Source organism: Cicer arietinum, chromosome 6 (genome assembly GCF_000331145.2).
Source record: "Cicer arietinum cultivar CDC Frontier isolate Library 1 chromosome 6, Cicar.CDCFrontier_v2.0, whole genome shotgun sequence".
Classification (NCBI taxonomy): Eukaryota; Viridiplantae; Streptophyta; class Magnoliopsida; order Fabales; family Fabaceae; genus Cicer; species Cicer arietinum.
The window spans coordinates 3572288-3588172 of NC_021165.2; the positions used below are offsets into that span (position 1 = coordinate 3572288).

At 32.1% G+C, this 15885-nt stretch overlaps 3 protein-coding genes across 4 annotated transcripts; 1 reads left to right on the forward strand and 2 right to left on the reverse strand.

Annotated features, from left to right (window-relative positions):
• Positions 1 to 1305: 1305 nt before the first annotated feature.
• On the forward strand, positions 1306 to 6615 carry LOC101510725 (probable protein phosphatase 2C 6). Its single transcript, XM_004503424.4, has 4 exons — positions 1306 to 2027; positions 3641 to 3928; positions 4370 to 4475; positions 6002 to 6615. The coding sequence occupies exons 1-4, from the start codon at positions 1551 to 1553 to the stop codon at positions 6322 to 6324; spliced, it is 1194 nt and encodes a 397-aa protein (XP_004503481.1). The 5' UTR covers positions 1306 to 1550; the 3' UTR covers positions 6325 to 6615.
• A 168-nt stretch (positions 6616 to 6783) lies between these two features.
• On the reverse strand, positions 6784 to 9945 carry LOC101511047 (tRNA A64-2'-O-ribosylphosphate transferase). Of its 2 annotated transcripts, none has more exons than XM_004503425.4 (7): positions 9648 to 9945; positions 9390 to 9550; positions 8346 to 9012; positions 7834 to 7934; positions 7654 to 7762; positions 7401 to 7460; positions 6784 to 7257 (listed from the first exon to the last, which is right to left on the reverse strand). In XM_004503425.4, exons 1-7 carry the CDS (start codon positions 9943 to 9945, stop codon positions 7067 to 7069), a joined length of 1587 nt encoding a protein of 528 aa, XP_004503482.1. In that variant the 3' UTR covers positions 6784 to 7066. The 2 variants fall into 2 exon arrangements, with proteins under 2 accessions (XP_004503482.1, XP_004503483.1); XM_004503426.4 differs by having other exon boundaries at positions 9390 to 9545; positions 9648 to 9783.
• Positions 9946 to 11789: 1844 nt separating this feature from the next.
• Positions 11790 to 14956, reverse strand: LOC101511568 (uncharacterized). Its single transcript, XM_004503427.4, has 5 exons — positions 14758 to 14956; positions 14148 to 14290; positions 13921 to 14028; positions 13247 to 13321; positions 11790 to 12200 (listed from the first exon to the last, which is right to left on the reverse strand). Exons 2-5 carry the CDS (start codon positions 14279 to 14281, stop codon positions 11969 to 11971), a joined length of 549 nt encoding a protein of 182 aa, XP_004503484.1. The 5' UTR covers positions 14282 to 14290; positions 14758 to 14956; the 3' UTR covers positions 11790 to 11968.
• Between the last annotated feature and the right edge of the window lie 929 nt (positions 14957 to 15885).

The window sequence follows — 15885 nt, forward strand, 5'->3', positions numbered from 1 at the left end:
TATATAAATAATTAAAATTGTAAATACTATAATAAAGGCTATGTACATTAGTCGCAACAAGAAAATTCAGCAGCTTACATGTGCAATAATTTATCCTTTGTTGCAGTACACGAGCAACACCATATTTCCATTTTTTCGTTAGTTCGTGCCGTGTATCACCATCTATCTTGAATAACCACCCTTCTCTCAATTTGGACCGTTTGATCTCTCGAACAAATCTCTACGTGTTGTGTTTATATTTTGGTTAACACGATGGATTAAATTTCAATCAGGAATCAGGATGTGACTGCAATTGTCACACTCAAATTGTGTCAAAATCTCGCTATCTTTTCTCGTACAACTTCCTGAATAATAAAAATAAAAATTTACAAAATAAAAATGAATTTCATTCTTTTGTCATTAACTTCGACTTCAACTAATTCGCTTGTCAAATTTCACCAAACGTATGGGTCCCCAAAGTAATACAAGTGACACATGGCATTTTTGTAATGAAAGCCAGTACCGTTGCTTACGTACGTATATAATTCTTCATACGTCATACACTGAGAAATTCTTCGGTACATCCTAAACTAACGTTGCACCTTGAGGACGGTCCAATCACAAGCATGCTGTGGTATTAAAATACACAAATAAAAAATGTTAAGTCTTAAACTTATAATTAGGTGCATAGCAACTACCAATTTCGCCACAACTTCGTTTTTTCTTTTAGAATTCAGTTTAAAATATAAATCCATTAGTGAGAGATACTTGTGGATTAAGTATTATATTGATATTTTAATTTTTTTAATTATAATTCTATTTTAAAATTGATATATACAACCACGTTCATTTATTAGAATTTATTTGATGATAATTCTTTTTTAATTTTAGAGATTTCACCCACTTATTAGTATTTAGTGAATTATTTTAATATAATTTATTTATAAGTTTGTTTGAGAATAATTTAATTTTTACTTTATCGACAATGACTCGGTAGTAGTCATTTTATATTTTAGAAGCTTCACATAAATTCCCTTTTGAGTATACAACTTAACTTTCACACTATCTAACACTAACTTGTTGATAGTCATTTTCATTTTTAACGGCTTCAGTCACCTATCAATATTTAATAGAGTATTTTAATATAGCCTATAAATAATATTTTTGTGAATAATTCTTAATGAAAACACCAATTATTAGAACTTAAATTCCTAAAGAGAATTAAATTCAATAAATTAATCCATTAGGTGGAACATGGATTATGTCTATAACAGTGAATCACATTGAGCATTTTTACATATTCAACTCTAACCAAAAGCCATAAGCAAAATATGTGTTGAAGGAAGATCCAAGGGGGGATAGTTGGAATCGCATCATAACGCAGGTGCGTATGACCATACACAATTGTGTACCGTTTCTATTTCGTACTCAACTTTTACAAATCACAACGGATGCGTGTGCCATAAAAAAAACTGATAACAATTTTCCTCACACGTGTCACTTTCTTACCAGTCTTTTCTTCTCCTTTTATCTCTCTCTCTCTCTCTCTCTCAATCAACCATTGCTGCGTTATGGAACCTTTGGACGATGCGGAATCGCAACTCGAACGAATCGACTCTGAGTTAACGTCTACAAGCTCTGGTTCCGGCATTTCCTCCGTATTCAGCGCTGACGATTTCCGTAACTTCAATAGCTCCGGCGACATTTCCTCTATCAGCAGTGGCTCCGGGGAGATTCCGTCTTTCACGGTGAACCGAGTGATTCTTGCACCTCCGTTGAGTGCTGCATCCAATGAAGCGGACAACGAGGCCGCTGTGCCGGCGGTGAGGGAGAAGTGCGTGGGAAGGAATAACAAGGGAGTGAGTTGGGGACATACTTCGGTGATTGGAAGGCGGAAAGAGATGGAGGACGCCGTCGCCGTTATTCCGGGATTCATGTCTCGCACTTGCGATCATGTCGGAGGTTGTACGGCTCCAGGTTCAAGATCTTCCGGAGAGATCGGTCCTGTTCATTTCTTCGGCGTTTACGACGGACACGGTGGCTCTGAGGTTCACATCTTCTCCTTCCTCCTCCTTCCATTTTTAATTAATTTAATAATTCTTTATTATTTGAATTTCGGAAAATAACGGTTTCTATTTTCTTTATTTTTCCCTATATATACTGAGCGAGTTAAAAGAGAGTGTGGACTGGTGTTACGCGATCATAACAACTGCATATATTTTTCAGTAAATTATCCTTTAGTTTGGAAACATTAAATCAAAAACAACTTTGGCATATATCATTAAATAAATAGATTAAAAAGAGACAAATATATGCCAAATTGTGTTACAGATTAAACTAGCGCTGTAATTTTGTTTCCGTTTTTGTTCATATGATGTTGAACTAATCTCGATATTTATTGCTAAACGATACTAGTAATCTGAATTATGATGATGATGCTGGTAAAACTGAAACCGGGAATGTGGTTGGTGGGAGTGTTCCTGAGGAAAGCCACGTGTTATAGGTAGAGTGGTCCACAAAAAGAAATATAAATTAATGGTGCGTTTCGTTGTGATGACACGTAGTAGATACGAGTGTGTATAATAGTACCAATGTGGGCCTATTCTTTACTCTCTCTTTTAGGACAGCTACTAATTGTTATGATTAAGTGTACACAATTTCCATATCCTTTTTCGTAAATATGCTTAAGTGCATGATGGTTTCCGGTTTACAAGATCATAGTGTGTCCCTTGAATTTTGTGGGGCAACCACAGTTCAAGTCTAAAATACAGGATTCTATTATTTTAATTTTCTAATTCAACAAAAACAAATTTAAATTAGATATTAAATTATCAAATTATTGGTACGTAGTCTTTGATAATATAACGGTTATGAACTATTTTGATAGTTTTATCTTTCAGAAACTTTTACGGACGGCCGTAAGTTGTATCTTTCAAAAAAAATATTTTGATTATTTAAGAACTAATTTGAATTTTTTCTGAGTCAACAAACAAAACGACAACGTCTTATACTTTTAAAGACTAAAATAGTAATTTATCTTTGATTTTGCAAGAATTACACTTCGTAGTTTATTCATAATCTTGATGGTTCAGAATAATTTTGTCAATCTCGCCGTCTATTGAATATATTTATTCTTTTTTGCAAAAAAAAAAAAAATTAAGAAAATATTAACAAGTGTCCTCCATAAGCCCTAAGTCACATGTTAATGATCTAAAAGTGAAATTTATCTTAGAATTTATATTTTCAATATTTAAAAGTTCAAATATGATTTATTTAAATAAAAATATTATATTTTTGGTATCTTTAAGATCTGCTCTTATAGCATAGCATTACCCTTAATTGAATGTGGTAGTGTTATGAATATGATGTTTAGGTGGGTGGTCCTGTTGTTGGGGGAGATAGAGTTTCACGGGAAAGGGTTGAGCTACGTGGATGGAATGGAAGGGTGTCTTTTTGGTTCATGTCATAGTGGAACTTACGTTTCATTAATCACCTTTGCACCAAGAGGAGTAAACCGTTCTTATAACATTTGTGATACGAATGATAGAACTCAGAAGGCCATATTAAACAAATGTAGTTCGGTATAGCTTTTTTAACATAAAAAGTCAGAAAGCATGAGAAGTGAACCGTTCTTCTAACATTTGTAGTAATTGAATCCTAGGTGGCTAAATTTTGTGCCAAGCGAATGCATGATGTTATAGCAGAGGAGTGGGACCGAGAAATAGAAGGCGGTGCTGAATGGCAGAGAAGGTGGGAAGCAGTATTTGCTAATGGTTTTGAGAAAACTGACAATGAAATCGAATCAGACGCAGTTGCACCAGAGATGGTTGGATCTACTGCTTCTGTGGTTGTTCTATCTGGTTGCCAAATTATTACATCCAACTGTGGCGATTCAAGGGTTGTTCTTTGCCGCAGGACTCAAACACTCCCATTGACAGTGGATCAGAAGGTCTACTCAACCCATTTATCTACTTTCTTGTTTTATACTGTACATTCTTGTTTATTACGTTCTAAATTACGGTTGTAGTTGCAATTGCGGTTATAATGCAAAACTTGATTTTGTGACAAAATACAGACAAATTCAGTCGATATGGCTGTAATTGCAATTGCGATGCCCTTATAAAAACCTCTAAAATCTTTATATGTGGTAACTAAGGTTGCGGACTGCAATTTAGAAATCATGTATATGTATATATAGGATGTATATATAGGAGAGGATGAGTCTATTCTCAATAATATGAAAAAGATAAAAACATTTCACATACGTTGCTTTCAAAGTTCTGAGATATTTGTAACCCATGAGAAAGGATGATAAACAAAGAAAAAGGTAAATATTAAGAGGTGATATCCTTTATAAACCAAGATACCGTTTTTGTCCTTGCATGTACAGCCTGATAGAGAGGATGAACTCTTGAGAATCGAAGGAGAAGGAGGAAAGGTCATACACTGGAATGGAGCTAGGGTGTTTGGTGTTCTTGCCATGTCCAGGGCCATAGGTACCTTGACTTATCTTCGTATATATCCAGTCTTAGGCTAAGAATTTCCGAAATGTTTTATTTGTTTGAGCTAATAATATTATATCCAAATAATTTTTTCAAAAGGAGTTTCATCCTATATATCAAGTGGTAATGATAGCTCTCTATACTCCTGTATAACTATAATGATATCTTCCTTTTTGATGTCACAACAAATAAGTCCCAAAAACATAATAACAAAAGGATTTAATTCATATAACACTATTACTATAAAGAATTTTTACACAGTTTATCTCTCAAATCTATTAGATCATTAGATATTTGACTTTTACAATTACTATATTTAATGTCATACCCATAAATGATTGCGATGGATTTACAAATATAAAACTTTTTAAATTGACACTGTTTGAAGTAAACTCATAACAAAAATTTAAGAGATAGAAAACTATTTCCAAAGCATAGCTAAGTGGTTAGAGACACTTAAAGCAGTTTGAGACGGAATTCCAAGGTTAATACCACGAAGAGGAGAATGTTGACAAGTGATATGCCACTCAGTTAAAACACAATGCATTGCAATTTGATTATCAATATAGTAATTTTACAATATTCTGTACCTAACATTTTAGCACGTTCTTTTCAACGGCTTTATTATAGATTAAACTATTAATGCTCTCATGTTTGCAGTTTATTAATGTTTTTACATGCTTCCTAGGTACCATGGGCATCTAGTGGATTTGCACGGGTTTTGATTATGAAATATATGAACGTGGCATGTATCAGTAAACTTAATCCATAATGACTGGGAAAATATAGATATTGGCAATTCCTCAATACTAAGATTTTATTGACTATGATTCTAAAGTTAGACATGAAAGATTGATTATGAAGTTGTGTGAGCAAAATTTCACGAAAAATGGATGTTATATTTTTTCAGTGATTCTTATCATCTGTACTTGTCCCAATCCGACCAAATAAAAATCACTAGCTTTTTTTTGCTGCTAAAATCATTTGTCGTCTGAAGAAAGTTAGTGATGGCAAGAAGCTTAGCAACCAGTGTTAATCATTTTGTTTACGATCCCTTTAAATGGGGCAAACTTGAGTTATCTTTCATTCTTTCTGCAGCAAGCAGTCATTAGTCTGCATTAGCATTCTTATTGTCCTAGTTTGCATTCTTTAGTCTGCATTTTTGTACTAGTTTCCCCAACATTAAGTGCTTGGAAAATACTTTTCAGTCAGAGTTTTTAGGTTTAAAGTTTAAGCATTTACGAGAATAAGTTAGCATTGTTGGTAACTTTTTTTTTTGGGTACACATTGTTGTTAACTTTTAAATATAAGTAGTTTGCACCACATTATAGATCTATAATCTACAATTGTTTACATAACACTGGGTTTCCAACTCTAGCAAAATTCTACTTATTTTTCCTTTCCTTACGCACTTATATTAAAAACATTTTGCAAAGCTAAATTATGATTTGGAGATCTAGGAAGTAAAGGTCTATGACGACCAGTCTTGTATTTAGCCGCTTATAATGGTGATATTTCAGGTGATCGGTACTTGAGACCATGGATTATCCCAGTGCCGGAGATAACTTTTACAGCAAGAACTGACGAAGATGAGTGTTTAATTTTGGCAAGTGATGGACTTTGGGATGTAATGACAAATGAGGAGGTGGGAGACATAGCGCGCCACATTCTAAGAAGGCGCCGCAGATCATTGTCGATGGAGGAAATATCTCCAGCACAAGTTGTTGCTGATAGCCTCACTGAAATTGCATATAGTAGAAATAGTAAAGATAACATTTCAATCATTGTTGTTGATCTGAAATCAAAGAGAAAACGTTTGCAAAGGCCTCCTTCAATTTCCTAAAAATACGATTCTCTTTGATAGTTTTCAACACCTTGAGAAGGTAATGAAGTTCCTAGAGTTGATCTATATGAGCAGAACAACTCCTTTGTCATGCATGGTGATTCTCTGTTATCACTTCAACTTGTGTTTCTCCTAACTTGCTAGCTGTACAGAGCTGACTGGCAAAAAAAATCTGATTCATGACAAGTAACAACTAGCTAGGACTTGTTTGTTACAATGAAGTATTGATCAATACTCCATTTTATCTGTTCCATCCTTGACAAGGGCCAATAGAATGAAGTTACCAATTCATTTGTTGAATTTTTTAAAACTAATACTAATCAATGGAATGAAATATAATAAAGTTTATTTCATTCCATTGTATCTCAAATTCTCATTTTTAAATCAATCCTAATGAAGTTATAACTCTTTATTTTCTCCACTTCCTGTATAACAAAATGTAGACTTCCGGCATTGATGTATAAATCAGAGATCGGAGTTAAAGTATGGATTAGATTTTGGGAATACAATTCAATAGTTTAAACATTGAATGAATAAAGTCTTGAGCATTATTTGAGATATTATTCCTACCCTACATCTCTCAAGACCTTCCTCGGCAAAAGTCCAAATAGAGGGTATAGTTGCTGTTATTTATCAGAAAATCCGCACAAACTTAAGCATACAAAAATGAATGGTAATAACTAATAGTAATAAGTTAGAAACTTTTAAAGGAATGACAAGTGATATTCGCATGTCCTAGAAATCATTCATCACTTCCATCATCCTGACTTTGAAGAATGCATTTTCCCCCGATAAGAAAGTTAAAAACTTGCCTCAAATTTCCTCTGGATGGTCGAGCATTTGTTGCAAACTTACAGATAAATACAAGCCGTCGTCTCATATCCCATTTAGTGATGTGTCTTGCATTGAAGGATTTCCCATCATCAAAAGTATCTAGGAAAAGAATCACGGACAACAGGGGATAGTTAGTGACAGAATTAACCACCTGATATATTAATATAAATGAAGTACATTTGAAATTAGAAATAATGATTAATTGAATACTGAAATGCACTGATTCTATATTAGAAACATACCTTTTTCATCGAATAGTGACATCAAAATTGCTAAACAAACACATACACTAATATCTTCCCCTGAAAAGCAAAGAAAAATATTATATTAGGCATGACAAGTTTTTTAAAACATATAACAATTTTACATAGGTCCAGCAGAACGATTCAGAAGGATTAAGGACAAGCACATCAGATACTCAAAAAGATAAAGTTAGAAGGAGAAATAGTGAAATGATAAAACAATAGAGGTTGAGAGGGTATTAAGAGCCTATACCATTATTACAACAAACCAGAAGTCGTTTTCCTTGGCTGAGGTTTAACTTTGCAAAGCTCACAGCTTTAGGAAGCTTGTTTGATAAAGAAAATCGATCAAACTTTGAACTCTGGCCATGAAAATTTAAAGTCAGTGGAAAAATTCTAAAAACAACAAGTTTTCTTTCAACTTCATACTAACCACCATTGGAAGATGTAGATATGCTTCAGCACTAGCAAGAGAGACAGAGATGGACTCTTGATCACAATTCAATATGCAATCAACACCAGCTACATCTGTAGCTGCACCAAACATGGACACTAACCAATCAGCTACAATAACATAGTACAAACATTTTCTGCTTAATAACCATGTTGCTCATCAAAAGTAGATTTAATACCAAAGCAACATAATATATATCCACGAGTCATAGAATTTATTTACATATAGATTATGTAGTAGTGTCTTCGTTCAATAGATCTTCTAGTGTCAAAATGTAATTGTAAAGCTAAGAGCACTAGTTATTTTCAATAGAAATCTATGTAGTATTGATACTTCAGATTGAAAACATATGTGATTATATTCAATTAGTTTCACTTTTTCAAATTACAACCAATATTGTCGTGTCAGTGACCAATGTTTGTCTGTGTCAATGCTTCATAGACAGAAAAACATCAGAAGATCAATAAAGGGCATCAAGTAACTCAGCATACCAAATTGAGATGCACCAACAGCCAAATTAGTTGAACCCAACCAAGAGATTTCAAAACTTTCAGAAGACTTGGTGTCAACTTCAATATTTGAATTGTCAGAAGCGAATGATGGTTCTTCATTTGAAAGGGATTTAACTCTAACCTGTGGAGCATTCTCTCCTCTATAAGCGCGACATACCCTACTCTTTTCAACTATATCTGCAACTTTCTGGTTACAAACTTCAGGACCCGAGTTTATAAGATCATAAACATGGTTCCAAAAGAGAGGTGGAGTTAAACCTCTAGCCCAACTTTCTTCATCGTCTCCAGCACCCGGTATGTAATTCCAGCTAAACTCAGAGGTAGTACTGTGTTGACTTGCGCCATTCGACGAAGAAGCGGACACAAGTATGATGGGAGTGAAATCCCAAGAATCATGGTGAGGTACTTCATTTAACCATATTACAGTTTTCTGAGAAATCCATAGAGGACGTAAAGGTTTCTTCAAGATAGCAGCAAGGGAAGCAATGTCAGCTCCACTTGCTTTCAACTGTTGAGTCCATTCCTCTAACTTCTCCTCAATGCAAGCCTTTTCTGTTTGAGGAACCCAAAGGGGGAGGTGCAAAGAGCAATCCCAATCACAAGATACATCTTTTGCAATCTCATCACATCCATCAGTGTTGTCATCCTGTTTGCAAAGAGATAAGTATATACAATCAAACAAACCAAAATCATGCATTAAGATATATGATGGACCTCTTTGGATTAGATTATTTGAGTTTATTTACTGGCATTAACACTTGTGACATTGTTTGGTAGAGCTTATGATATATCTACAAGGCTTTTCAACTTATTTCAAAAAACTCTCTGGTATAGCCTATAAAAACAGCCTATTACTTATACGAAAACAGTTTGTCTTTATTTTATTTTTTGTTATAGAAATAAAGTATACATAAACACTTATATGACAAACAATTATACTATAAGTACTTAAGTTGTTTATCTAAAGAGGACCCTAAATAATAAATGAGGAGGAAGTATAAGAGTATTAATTCTCAGACTCACTTGTGGTGATGGTGCAGCATCATGAATATTGGAATCTCTTCTAAAATGGGAAATTGCACGATTAAGAACACAAGTCCAAATGGGTATGGTTTTGGACATGCTATCAGGGAAACGCTTTCCTTTTCTTGTAGAATCAACTATCATACAACCTCCCTTCTGTCCTACCCAATTCAATAAAAGTATAAAAAAAATGAATCAAAATGAAAATGAAAAATATTTGAAATTGTGGTGAAATAAAAAGAATTAGGAAGGGAATACCGGCAAGATGGGCGACGTGGAGGTTGAGACGAGAAGTGGAGAAAGAGCAATTGTTGGTGTGACCATCGGTGGATTTGAAGTAACAAGTTGAATGGAAAAGAGAAGAGTACCATAAACCGCAACGAAGATTTGCGAGAAGAGGAAGTTGAGGCCATAACTGAGAGATTTCACCAACGAAAACAGAGTCTTGATAGATTGATCTAAGTGCGTTGTATAAACTGTTCTCTCTTCGTTTAATGCTTCTTGCTGCTTTGTATATGCTTAACTTCCTCCATTCTCCTTCTTCTTCTTCTTCCATCTCTCTCTCTCTCTCTCTCTCTCTCCGCCGCCGGAATGGTTCACACCAGTTGAATGTGTAGTAAAAAATTATAGTATTGAGATTGGGTCATTTTGCTTATTTCTTAACCTTAATGATTTTAAAATAAAACTTAATGATTATGTAATTAAAAAATATTACTTTTTATCTTTATATTCTAACTAGCGTGCATATATCTAATCTTCTATCTATCTTTCTGCTTTGTTTTATTTCACAATGTGTAATATATTTGTGTAACTTTGATTACGATTTATAAGCTATTTATCATGTAGTAGAATTTGAGATATACACAAATATATAAGAAAAGAAAAAGAAGTTTTCTCAAATAAATATGTATGTATATATATAATAATTTTTTAGAAAATAATAGAAGTTAGAAAATATAAAAAACTTGAAATGATAATTTAGGAAAAATAAAATTTACACTAAAACAGGGTATAACATTTTTATAGTGTTAAATTGAATTTTTATTATTCTAAAAGAAGTTAGTGGCAAGTTACTTGGACCTATAAGTTTAAATGTTTAATTAGTGATCTTTGTGAGTTTGAATTATTAAAAGGTACTATTTTTAAGAAAATGTTAACAAGTGTCTAAAAAACACATGTTAAATATTTAAATGTAGATACATTTTTTTGAAAATTATGTCATTTATACTTTGGAATTATAAAAAATGAAATTTTATACTTAAAATTTATTTTATTTTAGTTTTTTATTATCTAATAATTACTTTAAACATAGTTATTAACATGACTTTTATATTAAAATATAGCTTTAAAACAATTAAACCTCAAATTAATGAGAGATGAATGAAAACATGGTTTAGGGTTATGACTATAAATACGACAACAGGTGGTAATTAAAGATATATTTTCGCTAATTAATCTATTTATTATATTTTCAGTGATTGCATGAGGTACAGAGGTGTGGCGTGACCTTATTAGTCATTAAGTTAATTATAATTAATACAAAAGGTAAGACTGCTAAGACAATTGTTCTAAGTTTTCACCAAAAATAAAATTGTTATTTTATCAAAAGATTTTTAAAAAAAATTACTTAATAAAATGTTTCATATATTAATATTTTTAAAATTAAAACATATAAATCTTTTCTAAGTTTAATATTATCTTAAAAATATTAAATTAATTATAAAAAAAATATTACATGATATTAATTTCATTATGTCATATCAAAACTTAAAAAAATTATTTGACATATTAAAATTCACTTTACGCCTCCAAATATGTTAGGTGGACCTTGTTCGACACCATTTGTAGTGGCTCTTGACCACAATGAAAGCTTCTCATAAGTACTATTAATATTCTATCACATATCAACCACAATAGCTCAGCTTAATCGATTGAAAAATAGAGAATATATTTAAAATATCAATATCACAGCCATACTATATATTTGGGTTGATGAAATAAGATTGAAAAGCAGTGTTCCATTGTTTAGATATTTAAAGAAAAATTAAAATGAGACAGAACATGACAGTCTCTATTTCGTCCAACTTTACATACCGCAATTTCCTCCCTACGATTTAGAAGTTATGAGATGCATGACTTACTAATTAAATTTTAGAATTATTAAAATACTATCATATCGTTAGTTGTTGTCTTCTACTCTTCATATTCACACCCACCAAAACCTCCTAACCTCCTAACCCCTTCAACTGGCATGTGAGTTTTGTTCAACTTCACTCAATTCCACTTGGAGCATTTCATACTTCAACATTTTTTTTTAGAGATAAGAACATTTTTATACTTCAACATTAATGATATATTTCTTTTAAAACTAAAAAAACGAAAGGCCAAAGACAACCAAAATCCTTTTAGTGCGCCCATCATCTTAATATTGTATGATTCTTAACTTTTAAAATAAGACAGAAATTCCTGTTAAAATCCTTGCATGTCCAAAATATACCTAAAGAAGAGGATTTTGAATAGTCTTAATATACCAATGATTACAACAAGAAATTGTTCGATGACAAACCACAACAAGCCAACTAATTCATTAAATCATAATCATCCAACTTGTCATTGTATTCGAGAACCTTTCTCTTTATCTTGGACGAATCCACCCATGCAATGAAGTCTTCCATGTTTCTAGTTACAAGGTAAGCTGGATCTGTAATTGTATCAGGACCAACTCGAATATGCCCTTGCTCAATATAGGTTACAGCTTCTTTCAAATGCTCAGCGTATTTTAGTCTCACCAAAACAGTTGAGAGCCTACGCCTACATGATAGTGAACATAATTTGCAGAAAATGAGCAATGTAATAATACAAAGTCGTGGTACAAAAAATAAATAATTTTTGTTACTCATTGCATAAAGCTGGCATGACGAGATATGGGGTCAGAATCAATAATGATTGAGTCAAGTTGTTTAACTTGATAGTTGACAGTCACATTTTTTGCGCAAAAACATATAACTTGACCGACACTCATTAAAAGATTAAAAGAAAAATAGAAATCGGCTGAAGAATTGCAATATCCAGTTGGAAACCTATTCACTCAAGTATTTACAATCACATAAAATGGCAGCCTTGGCCTTATTCCAATTATTATATCTTTTCCTGCAGCTCAAATAGTTAACTTGCCTAGTTTCAAATAGTGTTATCAATGGCTGATGGCAAAAAGCCAAAAATCAGACAAAATTCGCCACTGCAATCCACCATGGGGGCGATATTTGACAACATTGGTTTCAAAACACCAATAAACAATATGTTGAGCTTTAAGTGACAAATTTGCACTTAATTTTTTATCACTTGACCATTCATGCACTTAGTTATGCAAAATGTTCAAGCTATCTCAACTGTACTAAAGAAGTCACAGTTGAAGTAAACATCCAAAATTAGTATGGACATGGACCCTAAAATTCCCAAAATATCTAAACTTTGTCTTCTGTTTCTAGACTCTGCCTCATGGCAAATTTTAAGGCCTGAAAGTTACATTTGATACTTCACCCAAGTCTATAACCATAGATGTTTTCTTGATTTCCTAAATTTTGTTAATTACTTGACCCATTTAATTAGCCTGGCTTCACTTATTTGACCAGCAAAAGTTTAGACAGATACTCATTTACACAATTCAATAAGCTAAGTTTTTTATTTCAAACCCATTTGTTTAAGGTGTCTGAGTCCGTTACCACTCACACCAACTACATGTTGGTAAAATCTGTAATCTTTATTTTTCATATGAACATATTCTAATGAGTCATCGAAAAAAGTTGATAACTAAATTTTCATTTAAAGCATTTAAAGAAGCAACGTGTTCCTTTTACCTGCAGAAGGATGACACAGTTAAGCGTTCACATAGTGTGATGCTTTGCCTGGTTGGAATCACACCCATGTTGTAACTGTCATAAAAAAAAAGAATAAATGAAAAAAATATGTATATGAGTTCATGACATATATTTTTATCTTCTGTGTTTCAAACCAATACCAACTACCAAAAATAAAGTGGCCACTAAAATATGCCAATCACTCTATTTGAAATGGTATGTCTAACTTATCCTTCTCAGCATGGAGCTACACCCATATAAATATCATAGACAAACTTGTAAGTTATATAATCAGTTCACCTATTTTCATTATATTTCATCTGGTCACTTGTACTTACTGTTTATGTCATAAATGGTTATAAATCCACTCCACAATTTATATTTAACTTGCAAGTTGCAACTATATTTGTAATTGGATTTAAGAAAACCTAAATTCATACTATCTACACCAAACCGGTTCAAACACAAATAGCTGAAGCACAACAGATTTGAGGGGTCTTGGAACAACACTAAACAATAAATTGTGTTAAACTTAGAACTTCAATGTGAGCTTACAGTTTAAACCTAGAACTTGAACTTGCATGAATAAGTATGATATATACCATTAACCATAATTATGAAACAAAATATCCATTACTGAATGTTTAAACTTGGAACTTTAAAACTGAACTTACAGTTTTTCCAAAAGCTTATCAGTCATATCAATTCGAAAAGGATCCTTGGGGTCCATCTGTTTCACTGTGTTTACCAACTTTTGAACCATTCGACATATACTTGAATATCTGTTCATATTTCCACAATACCAGTGGCACAAAGAAAAAGAGTAAGCTAAAAACCAAACTAAAATAAAGAAAATTACCTAATGCCAGAACAACATAAACAATGTAAATAATAAAAATACTTTTTGTAATCATCCCGTCCAGTAACATGGTAGCGCTGCATAACCATGTTCTCTCTGTGACCTCCTTCTCTCTTCCATTCTAAGAAATTCACTTTCTTCAAAAGTTTATGCTCATGATTCTTTAGCTTCCTCATAGCTATTCACTGTCATCACAATTCGTTCTTGTTAGACACAACTAAATAAGCCAGTTTATTAAAGATGGAACTATTTAGGGTCCGTAAGAATTGACTTATTTGACCCTATCTATTGACATAAACACTTATGAGATGGTTTATAGAGCTTATGAAAACAGCTTATGGCCTCTATTAAAAAACAAATTTGGCTTAGTTTATCTATTTTCATAGAAGTAGTTTATACATAAAAACTTATTGCTAATTATGTTGCTTATCAAAACAAATGCCTGAGTTTATGCATATACAAATTACTACATATATCTAAGCTTTAGAAAACACACAAAGGATTTTCTCAATTCAACAGCACCATAAATTTACTCTGTCAAGTTGAAAACCAAACAATGATAAAGTACTAAACCAAATCACAAAGCATAACCAAATATCACATGTGGCAACAATTACATGGAATAAAGAGATGAACATAAATTAGTAATCACCTTGAATGATAAACACTAAAACTCGATTGATGAATGAAGAGGAGATGAACACAGTACGACGGAGGGGCGGTAAAACAGAACGGAGGCGACGCAAAAGGGCGGTAACGCGGCGGTAGCGTGTTGCAGGGAGGGAATTAGGGTTTTCTAATTTCCTGGATATAACTTTTTTTCATAAAACTAATTGTAAGCATTGACCCACCGGATCTTAAAATCTCGGCCCGACCATCATTCTGGTTTTTTAAATACTGGTTATAATGATACCAATTGGATGTTGGAGTGTATTTTTGTAATTATTAATTAGTTGCATAAATTTTTGTTGTTTAAATTTTTATTTAATTATTTAAAAAAATCAGAGAAATTAATAATCATTTCTAATTTTAGTCATTTTATTTTTAAATTTATTATTTTAATTCAAAGTTTATAAATGTTTGATATTTTAAATAGATAAACACTTTAAGATTAAAATTAAGTAATATGGTAAATAAGATAATGATGTGGTAAGTGAATTGTTAATGTGAACACCTATTGATTAAATTAATCCATAAAATTTTGACCGGGATAAAAAAAATATAATTTAATAAAATTACATAGATATGAATAATCGTATGCTGAATACAAGCAATTGAAATCCAAAATAATCTTAAATTGAATCACCCGTAACCTCAAAAATGTATAGATTGATTGCTCCAACACACAAATCAAATATGTTGACGAAATAAGTTTAGAAGTAAAATAAAATATAAAATATAACGACTCTAAATTTAGTACAAATTTAAATTAAACAATAAAGTTAAATTGTAGTGGTAAAATAGGTTAATTGAGCACAAATAAATTTGTCGAGCTAATAATATATTAATAGGAAGGAAAAAAAGAGAGTAAAAAAAAAAAGAATATCAACTCGTCCACTTTGCAATCTTCAAGTTTTTTCAATAGATTAAATGATGCAGACCAATTTGATTGCTAGACTTAAAATCTAAATTGCCCTGCCAAAAATTACAAGTAAAATGAATTGACTTGTCGGGCTTTGTCACCTATAATAAAAATAAATGTTTAAATATAAAAAACGAGGTAAAGTAAGATAAATATGAGAATTTAATTAATGGTTAGAAAGAAGAGTTTTTTTTTTTT

Bases quoted from the DNA above. Each gene is read 5' to 3' on its own strand.
- LOC101510725 (XM_004503424.4), top strand. From the start codon at position 1,551: ATGGAACCTTTGGACGATGCGGAATCGCAACTCGAACGAATCGACTCT. The intron at 2,028-3,640 runs GTTCACATCTTC...ATTGAATCCTAG, and splicing joins ACGGACACGGTGGCTCTGAG to GTGGCTAAATTTTGTGCCAA. The intron at 3,929-4,369 runs GTCTACTCAACC...TTGCATGTACAG, and splicing joins CATTGACAGTGGATCAGAAG to CCTGATAGAGAGGATGAACT.
- LOC101511047 (XM_004503425.4), bottom strand. From the start codon at position 9,945: ATGGAAGAAGAAGAAGAAGGAGAATGGAGGAAGTTAAGCATATACAAA. The intron at 7,763-7,833 runs GTTAGTATGAAG...TTTCATGGCCAG, and splicing joins ATCTACATCTTCCAATGGTG to AGTTCAAAGTTTGATCGATT. The intron at 7,258-7,400 runs GTATGTTTCTAA...TTCTTTTCCTAG, and splicing joins GTCACTATTCGATGAAAAAG to ATACTTTTGATGATGGGAAA.
- LOC101511568 (XM_004503427.4), bottom strand. From the start codon at position 14,281: ATGAGGAAGCTAAAGAATCATGAGCATAAACTTTTGAAGAAAGTGAAT. The intron at 13,322-13,920 runs GTAAGTTCAGTT...TTTTTATGACAG, and splicing joins GATAAGCTTTTGGAAAAACT to TTACAACATGGGTGTGATTC. The intron at 12,201-13,246 runs GTAAAAGGAACA...ACTATCATGTAG, and splicing joins ACTGTGTCATCCTTCTGCAG to GCGTAGGCTCTCAACTGTTT.